General features: G+C 37.8%; 1 protein-coding gene across 1 annotated transcript; it reads left to right on the top strand.

Annotated features, from left to right (window-relative positions):
- Positions 1–4,095: 4,095 nt before the first annotated feature.
- Positions 4,096–10,455, top strand: tcf24 (transcription factor 24). Its single transcript, XM_043689431.2, has 3 exons — positions 4,096–5,671; positions 6,232–6,688; positions 9,183–10,455. The coding sequence occupies exons 2-3, from the start codon at positions 6,266–6,268 to the stop codon at positions 9,291–9,293; spliced, it is 534 nt and encodes a 177-aa protein (XP_043545366.1). The 5' UTR covers positions 4,096–5,671; positions 6,232–6,265; the 3' UTR covers positions 9,294–10,455.
- Positions 10,456–11,677: the final 1,222 nt, after the last annotated feature.

Raw genomic sequence — 11,677 nt, 5'->3', positions numbered from 1 at the left:
CAGTCCAACTCGCCCATGCCAACCAGATATCCTAACCTAATCTGATCCCATTTGACAGCACTTGGTCCATATCCCTCTAAACCCTTCCTATTCATATACCCATGCCTTTTAAATGTTGCAATTGTACCAGCCTCCACCACTTCCTCTGGCAGTTCATTCCATACATGTACCACCCTCTTCATGAAAAAATGACCCATTAGGTCCCTTTTATATCTTTCCCCTCTCACCCTAAACCCATGTCCTCTTCTGGACTCCCCCACCCCGGGAAAAGACTTTGTCTATTTACCCTATCCATACCCCTCATGATTTTATAATGAGGTCACCCCTCAGTCTTCTATGCTCCAAGGAAAACAGTCCCAGCCTATTCAGCCTCTCCCTATAGCTCAAATCTTTCAACCCTGGCAACATCCTTGTGAATCTTTTCTAAACCCTTTCAAGTTTTACAACATCCTTCCGATAGGACGGAGACCAGAATTGCATGCAATATTCCAAAAGTGGCCTAACCAACATCCTGTACAGCCAGAACATGACCTCCCAATTCCTATACTCAATGCTCTGACCAGTAAAGGAAAGTATACAAAAATGTCTTCTTCACTATCCTATCTACCTGTGACTCTACTTTCAATAAGCTATGAACCTGCACTCCAAGGTCTCTTTGTTCAGCAACACTCCCTAGGACCTTACCATTAAGTCCTGCTAAAATTTGCTTTCCCAAAATGCAGCATCTCAAATTTATCTAAATTGAACTCCATCTGTCACTCTTCAACCCATTGGCCCATTGGGTCAAGATTCCGTTGTAATCGGAGGGAACTTTCTTCTCTGTCCACGTGATGGTACTGGCCCGAGGACAGAGCAAAATAATTGATAGGATATTTTGCCGCACTCTCCACCCTTGTGCAGAGTTCAGATTAGTTTGTCGAAAAGTCGAGCTGCCTGCTGTAAAATTATTACTTTCAGATTCACCTGATTATTGAATCTTTGCTCCAGTTTGTGTGTTAAGTCTATGTCAGTCTGTATGTGTGACCACTGAATATCAGAGTATCGGAAACATCATAAACTCTAAATGAAAAGTACAAAAACAGAAACTTATACTGGAACATTGTTCATCTCATCCTTTCCTCGCCGCTATTTTTGTCACGTGAGCAATCTTTTATCTCTATTTAAACTAAATGGTCAACTTTATAACAAATATTTAACACTGACTGCGCTTAAGGAAGATGAAATGTTACAATAATCGGGACTATTTTGACGCCGTGCACAATACAGAACAGATACACTTGTCTTCAGTCAGTGTTTAAAAGTCCATGCACGAATTAAATTTTGAAGTTTTTGTCGGTGTTAAGTCGACAGTAATTTAAGAGATGGGGTTATTGGGGACATTTTATAAGGACATTTTATCGTTCAAATTTAAATAACGTCGATGGTGTACTCAATATAACATTTTATGATAAACGCCCGCGTTCCTAATCCCTACTGTAAATAAATACAAAAGGGAGACAAGGTAATGTTTCCCATATCAATGATGAAACGTACAACTGTAAAACAAAGCTATTTCTCAGTAATATGTAAACTTATCCAGTAAATTAATCGTGTTCTCGAATTTAAAGAACATATAAAATGTTTTCATCATTTTAATAAAAAACAATACACTTTTTTTTTTAATGGACGATGTATCATGAGAAACATTGCATGACCTTACGCGAGCTAAACAGATTCCTGTGATTTTTGTTGTTCACGAGTTGAATTATATTCGAATTAGGGCGGGTATTGCTCTATCTCACAGTTCTTCCGTATTTCTGTTTATATCACTAGTTAAATTTTGATATTAAAGCAGTTAATTAGTCTAAATAATACTAATACTGTTCAATATTAGCACGAGTTTCTTATCATTAAATATGAAACATCACGTATATTCTAGAAGAGCTGCTCTTACTTGTGGTATGGAATATGTTTAACCGTAACCCTAGGTAACTTTTATCTCCTAAAATATTTGTTATCTTTTCCCTGAAAAGGAAAATTTGAAAATAGTAATATGATAATTTCAGTTGCTTTACAAATTAATTCCATTAACCAGTCTCCAATATAATCAGTAATGTATTGCTGCTTTAATTGATTATTTTATATTCGTGTTATTTTATCTATATGTTATGCAATTTATTTACAGTCATTACCTTGGAATAATTTGAGTGTCTTTGCGATCCTCCTTCTGCCACCGGTACTCTCTAGATTCGAGAAAAGTGCAGGATCTAAAATGTTCTCGATCCTCGGGAACTGTTAGAGTCTCTTTAGACTGACTGTTTATAATTTGCATATTGAACTGTTACCCCGGATAATCTGGGTCACTAAATAAAAATGTGTCCATTTTGAAGGTATTTCCATTTTTTAACATCCAGTTTCAACCATTCTAAAGATGGCGCATCTGGCGCATGCTGATTATTATTTACTAAACATCTGAGTATTATCTTGGTGTTTTTCATTTTTTCATACTAAGGCAAGTTCTATTTTCTTTGTCTAATCTTCCAAAATCAGTACACTGCCATTTTATTGTGATAATCCGAACTGAAAAGAGCTTTGCCTTAAAACTAAAATATTGGCTATACGTTTTAAAGATTCAGTTGTCATAACGATGCAAGCTAAATGTGAATTTAGGGGAAAGAAACCTGCACTGTTTTGTTGGGATTATGTGCTAGCTCACATTGACGTAGATTAGTTTAGAGAAAGGTTTCTGCATGTACAGATATATAGTTAAAGAATAACAATTACACAGAGAACGATTGTATCAAATCAACAAATAAAACTGATCCTTGAACTGAGTCACCAGCTCGAATTAAATATAATGTTTATAATACATCACAAATGTTGTTAAAATCCCATTCCCAAACACACAAATATCGTGGTTAAATTTCCAATACATGCAATCATTGAGAGCGCAGTCCCGTCTGCCTTACAATTATGATGTGGAGAAGCCGGTATTGGACCAAGTTAAAAATAACACACCAGGTTACAGTCCAACAGGTTTATTTGGAAGCACTAGCTTTCTGAGCTCTGAGAGCTAGTGCTTCCAAATAAACCTATTGGACTATAATCTGGTGTGTTATTTTTAACTTTGGCCTCGCAATTAGACAGCTGTGAGATAGCTTTATTTCAGAATCAAATGTTTATGTATATCTGAGAACATCTATTTCTGGGCGATGCATTCCATTACACTGGTAAAGTATTTATTTAGGATGACTATTTAAATAGATTACGACAGATATATTTGAATATATGATTTAATGCAATAGAATCACTACCTATAGCTAAAATTCAAAAACAAACTGAAAATACAGGAAGCATCCTGCCATTCAGGCAGTATCCTTGAAGACAGAAACAACGTTGTCATTTCAGGCAAGAGGACTCGTCACCAGAACCATAACTCGGCGTTTTTGAATTTGCTTTAGTTTGTTTTAAACAGATATTTCTCACCATTAATCTGTTGACAATCTTTAAATGTTCATTATGTGCTCATCCAATTCTAATGAATTGGTCTATCAATATCTCAGTTGCTGATATATAGCCGCGTTCGATACTGTGTTGACAGTAGTGCCGTTAGCAAACATTAACTACATTCAATTTTCCTGCAAAATGTTTAGTATTTGTCAGAAAAAGGACAGAAGATTCGAAATTCTTTTTTAAATTGTAATCTCACGTAAAAAATGTTTCGGATTTGGTGCGCACTTATAATTTGTTCTGTTGCCTGTGATCAATTTTATCTTTTTCTGAACATATTTTAGGCTAATAACTTTAATCGTAGCATTAACAATTGACATGCACAGTTCTGCCTTTCCAAAAGCTCTGTATCTGTGGGCTGCTTTCAGCAGTCCAATAATACCGACTTTATTCTGGAAAATCTGGCGTCGTAAAACCTTGTTATTGTTGAAAAAATCGCATTTTGTCGAAGCTTTTAGTCTTGCATCTCCTCAAGAGAATTCGTAAGCATTGCCGAAGTAAAGGGGGAAATCTAGTAAATGCCCCTAATGCACTGGACAATTGTTTTCGGAGAGAGAATCCTATTTCGCTTTGCCGATGAAGTTCACGGTCTTGATATGTATGTGATTCTGGAAAATGTTCTGCTGTTTTGACCCCATCTAATTAACTGGTTAATGAGTTTCATGATGAAACCAACGCCAATCGCTCCCAAAATTTTGACGCCAAATGCACTGCAATACGTTACTGTCCTGATCATAATCTAGATTGTTGCTGGTATTCTGTATTTATAACAAATCGGACGATAGTATTTGATTCCTGTTTGCCCGTTTTATTATGTAACACAAGTGACGCTTTGATTCGTTTTTACTCCAATGGTAAGAGAATTCATCCATAACATTGACTTGCATTTTTAAATTATGACGCTATAAAAATCAAAACCAGTTGGTAAAAGGGTTGCTGGTCGGACAATGAACATCGCTTGTTTTTAGATTTAATTCCATTTAATACATAACGTGGCGGTTAGGCCCTGAGTTGTCAGCTGGATAGTTATCCTCGCATAAGAAATCTGGTAACAACACACTATGTGTCTACATGTTCTTTCTGACAGTCGGAACTTCATTCAAATAATTACTACTCTATGTTTTTTGTTAGTCTGCTGAATGAAAACGTAAAAATATTCTTTACGTATTGTAGTATCAGTGGAAGTTCCGTTGATTTAGGAGTTTAAGTAGCCCTTTACTTACATCACAAACCACAGACACCACGTTGCAATGTCTGCTGTGTTATCGCTAAAGTACATGGTGCCGAAACATAACGTTGGCGATGTACACTTACCAAAAGAGATTAGAACAGAAACTGTGTATAACTTTAACTGACAGGTCGGCATTCAGACGGGAAGAGCTAATTTAACTCGCAACTCGAAAGAAAACAGAACGAAAATTAGTGTCTTCTGGCAATATAACTTGATACTGATCGTCAAAAAGGATTTTGTCTGCGAAAGAGTTATTACTTCATCCTTATAACAACAATCTTTATTGCAGTCAGTTAAAAAAAACAAGTTAAACATGTATTTGATGAATTGTGCTTTCAGAAAGAAGACATCAATTAACCTTCTAGAAAATCACGGATTAATTTTTGGTTCTATAAAACATTACTGTGTACAGTACTCAGCTTTCTGTGGCGACGCTTTGCCTTTAAAAAATCTAACAGGTTTTCTATTACTGATAATTCAGATTGATTGGGAAAATATAGTATGTATTAACCAGATTGTTCAAATCAGACTAAAGCTTGAAAGTCTCACTGATGTATCTTTCTTCTGTTAAATGCAGTCTACATGGGTCACAAAATAGGATGTGGTCTCTTTAAGGAGGCTGGCATGGGTGTCCCATTACTTGTTAGTGAGTAGTGGCTACACAAGTGATTAATTGGTTTTCCGTGAAGAAACTGTCAGCACTCTGTGCTGTCAATGAATGGCTCCAGAGGCTGTAGGGCCCATTCAGGTGTGCACTCAACGCTGTCTGCCAGCAGTGTTTGAAGTTGAAATCATTACAAGCATTGCTTTATAAAAGGTTCACCTCAGTGGATAGAACAGGTCCATTGCTGAATTCCAACTGGCGGGAGAACACGGTTAGATATGGAAAGCTTGTCATAGCGTCTGAGCCAACCCTCGACAACACACAGTGTATTCGATTGATGCAGAAAGGTAATTTTTTAAAAAACCTATTATGTAACACACGCGGGCGCGTTTCTCTCCCCTCGGTCAGTGGATCAGTTCACGTTCCACATTTATCATTCTGCTTTTAGAAAAATGGCATCAATTCGCATCGGAAGAGTTACCAACTTTGTTTTTTTTTAAGTATTTCTTACCTTCTGTGCTCAGATTTCTGAATATAAAATCTCATGCACAAAAGGCAGAGGCTTACCTGCGTTTTTCAAAGCGTTTTCCATGCCTTTGAAAACCAATTGGTACCTCCGCGTAAAATGTTTTAAAACGCAAAGACTGTCCGACAGTTTACTCCAACCAGCGATTATACAACTGGACACTGAATTATAACCCGGGGTTTCGACGTGTAACGTGCTCCACTACAATAAGATAATTATATCGTAAAATACTTTGGGAATTGGTATTTACATAACATAATTGACTTACTTGGGGATTGGGAATTATAAGTAATTATAATTAACCGGGTGTTCCAAACGTATTGCAATTGGGGTGGGGGGAACCCACCTTACGCGCATTTTTGAAAGATTGTTTGTTTTCAGATTGACGCTTTCTCATGAATGTTGGATCCGGGGAATGGTTCAACCTAAGAAAGGTCCTATGGATTCCGCTGCTGTTCCAAAAGTCACGATCGAGGTCAGCCCCGATTCCAGCCCCAGCTCGGATCCTGAAGCTGTGATCTGTCCCACCCGAAAGCCCCTGGAATTGTCAGCTCGCTCCAAGGTGGTGCGCGCCCGGGGCAGGCCAGCGGCAGCGAATGCAGCCCGGGAGCGGAGCCGGGTCCAAACCCTCAGGCATGCTTTCCTAGAGTTACAAAAAACACTGCCGTCAGTCCCTCCGGACACCAAGCTATCCAAACTGGACGTCTTAATTCTGGCCACCACCTACATTGCACATTTGACCCGGACCCTGGAAGAAAGTCTGGAGGACGGAGAAGGTCGGAGATCCGCTGAGTTAATGCACTCCCTCAAAGTGGACGGATATCTGCACCCTGTCAAAGTAAGGAATCAGCAATACCCTTCCACGTGCTGCGAAGGATTTTAAAATAGATTCAAAATTAAATGCCCCCCCCCCATTCCCTTCTGCTTATTTACCTGCTTTAGTCATTTACACGTGTGAAATAATCGTGGCCATTCTTTCAAAATTCAAATAATTTTCAATAATCACCCGAATTATCCGTTAAATAAATGAGTGAAATATGTTTTTTTCCATAACTATTGTCGTCAACATTATTCTTATAAACCATGGACGTTAGGAATTATTTATTCCATCGGGCTGTTTTGCTGAAGAGATTTTACTGAGTGAATGATACTGTCCAACGCAGAAAGACAGACCGTGATTATTTGAAATATACGTTGGAAAAGATTTCCTCTAATATTCCTTTACGCAACGAATTATAAACTTGAAAACAGGTTCACAGTTCACTCAGATTTCAGTCTATACAAATTATTCTACACGCTGAGCACTTCCACGGCAGTGTTACAGAGTTGTAGCTGAATAAAATGTGAAATCCCAGTTTAGATTTTTAATTTTTTTTCACTATAAATTCAAGACAGTGCGTATTCTATGAAAGGAGCCTAATTCTAAAGTAGTTCTAATTCCAGGGTGGAATCAAAGTGTCCGTGTTTATTGCAACTGATTTGGAAATGTTGACGACAAATCCACCGATTTGGTTTAAAATGCACCAAATCTACAATTTAAGTCTTTTGGAACTCTGGCCCGGATAGAAAACGTTTGTGGAAACATTATTTCTTTCAGGTCCATGACTTATTTGGACGAACGTAACGGATACAACATTTTAAAATATTCCTGTCTTGTCGATAACATATTTATTTTTCCGCACTTAATCCAATTCAAATTGTTGACAGCTGATAAATATACTTAATCACAATAGGTAGACAAATATGGTATTATTGTCAATTTAACGAAAATGAACTTTGTCTGGAATTCTCCAAAATTATGCTAATTCCAATATAATTATTCTGGCACAAACGTTCAGTTCAGAGGTTGCTGTCGATTATGCTATTAGCTTAGCCACTTGGAGTCATAGAGATGTACAACATGGAAACATACGCTTCGGTCCAACCCGTCCATGCCGACCAGATATCCCAACTTAATCTAGTCCCATTTAACAGCACTTGGCCCATAACCCTCTAAACCTTCCTTTTCATATGCCCATCCAGATGCTTCTTAAATGTTGTAATTGTACCAGCCTCCACCACTTCCTCTGGTAGCTCATCCCATACACGTACCACTCTCTGCGTGAAAAAGTTGGCCCTTAGGTCTCTTTTGTATCTTTCCCCTCTCACCCTAAACCTATGTCCTCTAGTTCTGGACTCCCCCAACCCAGGGAAGAGAATTTGCCTATTTATCCTATCCATGCCCCTCATGATTTTATAAACCTTATAAGGTCACCCCTCAGCCTCACGCTCCAGGGAAAACAGTCCCAGCCTATTCAGCCTCTCCATGTACCTCAAATCCTCCAACCCTGGCACCATCCTTGTTTCCCTCATATTAACGTTTTCAGCAATTTGAATTCCGCTCGGTACAGCATGAAAACATTAAATTGCGTTGTATATACATTTTATTGTAGTTGTTGAGTGAAGACTATTTCCATTTTGTTTAAGTCAAAATTATGTTTTTGAATGTTTCGCCCTTTAAAAATGAAGCCGAAAATCACAGGAATTTCGCTATGTTAAGTGGGGGGCCGGAAGCAGAATTAAGGTCAGAAAGGTCCAGTGACCCTCCTACAGAACTCTACTTTCTTCCCACAGATGCTGTTGAGTTTTCCCAGCAATTTCTGTTTTTATTTCTGATTTCCAGCATCCGCTCTTCTTTGTTCTTTTCTTCCCGCTATTTTAAACGCTCGTAATTGAGAACTTGGAAGTATCAACACATCTGGCAAGGGATAATATGCTGTAACTTTAAATCAAAACACGGGACATGATAAAGCTCTGTAAGATATAACTCAAATTCCTAAACAACTGGTGTTTCGTTATCATTTTTGTTGACGGTCCCACTGTCTAATCACAGACAATATCATTGTTTATTAATGACATTGGGTACTAAAATGTAATTTAATTGTTCACACTAGCACTGATAACAACAATAAAATGAAAGTTTTCTGAAAAAGTGACTTGAGAAGCCTAGTGGGTAGTGCAAGGCTTTTAAAAACTTTCTCTGTAGAGCTATGTGCAGTTTCATATTTGGGTGAAAATTGGCTGAGAACCGGTAAAGAAAAACCGTCCCAACAATTATAACCAACGGTTCTAACTCTATAGCACTCAACATTTCAATTTGCAGAATTTTCATTTCACTTCTACAACAATGTACGCGCTATTTCCAAAATAAAACCATTTTCGCTGCAACAAACTTGTAATTGACAAAATTACAAATAAAATCAAACTGTGTTGATAGTCACGTCGATTTTATTAAAAACTAGGCGCTTCCAGACAGCGAAATACAAACTTGTTTTTTTGTTTCTGAATTTCAGAAGTGGCCGATGCGATCCCGGTTGTATGTTGGCGCAACAGGTCAGTTTCTGAATTCTGGTCAATCAGAAAATCAAACTCAAGCAGCGGTGAGCAGCCCGGATCCTGTCTAAGATGAGACACTTCACAAAGTTCATCGCACGGTGTTTATACTTAAAATTAGTATTGTCAACTTCGCCGCTACTTTGAATTCCTTAGAGAGTAAACTATCCATTTTCAAGATAAAGAAATCTTAAAGAAATTAGTAAGCAAAATATATTGCTCAATGCAATTATTGAACTAAGGCGTATCTGAAATTGATTTACTATGTCGTTTAATGTGTATATTCAAAGTATAGTCTCCAAATGTTTCGCGAACTATGAGCTAGGTGTTACTTTAAACTGTTTGTAAATATCGATAACGATGCGTACACACTATGCTCGTACCATCCTCCCTTCTATTTTATATCAAACAAATCTGGACATGCCGATTGAGAAGTATTAATGTCTGCAAACTTGTAAAGCGCTGAACCTCACGTTTTCAGTTCAAAGACTTCTCGGCCTAATGGTATTGACAGAATTGGGTTTGGTTTCTGGTACTGAAGACTAGGCTTGGCTGATTGGCTATGCACTTTCAATTTCAATCGGTTTGCACTAAACACAAGATTGAACAAATAGCAGTATAACATTGTGCACGCCCGGCTACTGTGAATGTGTGCATCATTTTCTTAGATCATTAAAGTTTTTTTTAAATAAAAGTGCTCCATTTTCATTCAACCTCGATGTGTTTGGAACGTTTTTACACCTGCGGATAGTTGAGCAGTGCATTTATATCAAGTATTACACAAGTGGAATCAATCAAATTGTGTGTAAAATGTGTTAAAGTTAGAAACATCAAACTTAAAAATGATCATTCTTAACCAGAGAACAAAAAACAAGCATGTATTTGTACTATACAAATCAAATGCTGCAGATGCTGGAAATCTGAAAAACAAAAAAAAAGCGGAAAATATCGAACAAATGGGGCAGCGTCTGTGCAGAAAGAAACAAAACGCAAGTTTTCAGGTGCAACTGAGAAAGGTCGGCAAGCATTGGTGTTACATTGAATTATACTGTTTTCAAGGATGCAGACATATGTACACATTTTGAAAGAATAATTTGCATTTATATTTAACTTATCATAGCAAATTGACCGTGAATAAACCGGCCAGTATATTTCGATTGTTTGTTTCATAATTTTAGTATAGCTCGCTAAGACGCCTCAGTATTTCCAACAATTGTTGTTAATAAAAGCGTGCATCAGTATTTTCTTGGTTTACTTATTTGTGGGGGCTGGGGTTGACAGAGAAGAACATATTATTTTACAACGAGAAAGAACGCGGATTTCACTTAAACATTTATACAATTCTATGATTCAGAATTTGAATTCTACTTGAACGACACTGCTCAGAAAGGCCTCTTACTGAAAATAATTTGTAATTTGATGAGCATGCAAAAATATGCTTTTGTTGGCTCGGCATGTCTTCGTATTTGCGCATTGACTATGGTAATATCGAATGACACTATCTCTTCCTAATTTTAATACTTTGAAATATACTGTTAAAGTTTCAATGGAATGTTACTTTGGACTTGCTATTTTGTTAACAACTGTGAAATGTTAATTCCGGTGTAAATATATTCAGGCAGATACATTATTTCACATAAACTTTTAAATCTGATTTATAATCTTTTATAACATCGATTTGAAACTGTGTGAAATTTTATGCATCACCTCTGATACCCACTAATTATCACATAATTATGAGAAGAATTATGGGAGAGTCTGAATGAGTGGTCCAGGAAATGGCTGATGAAGTTCAACGTGAGCAAATGCGAGGTCTTGCACTTTGGAAAAAGGAATATAAGCATGGACTACTTTCTAAACGGTGAGAAAATTCATTAAGCCAAAGTACAAAGGGATCTGGGAGTGCTAGTCGAGGATTCTCTAAAGGTAAACATGCAGGTTGAATCCGTGATTAAGTAAGCAAATGCAATGTTGTCATTTATCTCAAGAGGTTGGAATATAAAAGCAGCAATGTGCTACTGAGATTTTATAAAGTTCTGGTTAGGCCCCATTTGGAGTACTGTGTCCAGTTTTGGGCCCCACACCTCAGGAGGGACATACTGGCACTGGAGCGTATCCAGCGGAGATTCACACGGATGATCCCTGGAATGGTAGGTCTAACATACGAGGAATAGCTGAGGATCCTGGGATTGTACTCATTGGCGTTTAGAAGGTTAAGGGGAGATCTAGTAGAAACTTCCAAGATAATAAATGGCTTGGAAAGGGTGGACGCTAAGAAATTGTTTCCATTAGGCGAGGAGACTAGGACCCGTGGGCACAGCCTTAGAATTAGAGGGGGTCAATTCAGAACAGAAATGCGGAGACATTTCTTCAGCCAGAGAGTGGTGGGTCTGTGGAATTCATTGCCATGGAGTGCAGTGGAGGCCGGGACACTAAATGTCTTCAAGCCAGAGAT

This window comes from Chiloscyllium plagiosum, unplaced genomic scaffold (genome assembly GCF_037043375.1).
Source record: "Chiloscyllium plagiosum isolate Xiang-an unplaced genomic scaffold, Cpla_swu_hap1 HiC_scaffold_4, whole genome shotgun sequence".
NCBI lineage: Eukaryota > Metazoa > Chordata > Chondrichthyes > Orectolobiformes > Hemiscylliidae > Chiloscyllium > Chiloscyllium plagiosum.
This window is presented reverse-complemented; position numbering and strand designations above follow the sequence as displayed.

What these genes read in the sequence shown, in the direction of transcription:
- tcf24 (XM_043689431.2), top strand. Translation starts at nt 6,266, where the DNA reads ATGGTTCAACCTAAGAAAGGTCCTATGGATTCCGCTGCTGTTCCAAAA. An exon ending in GATATCTGCACCCTGTCAAA is followed by an intron (nt 6,689 to 9,182) that starts GTAAGGAATCAG and finishes TCTGAATTTCAG; the next exon opens with AAGTGGCCGATGCGATCCCG.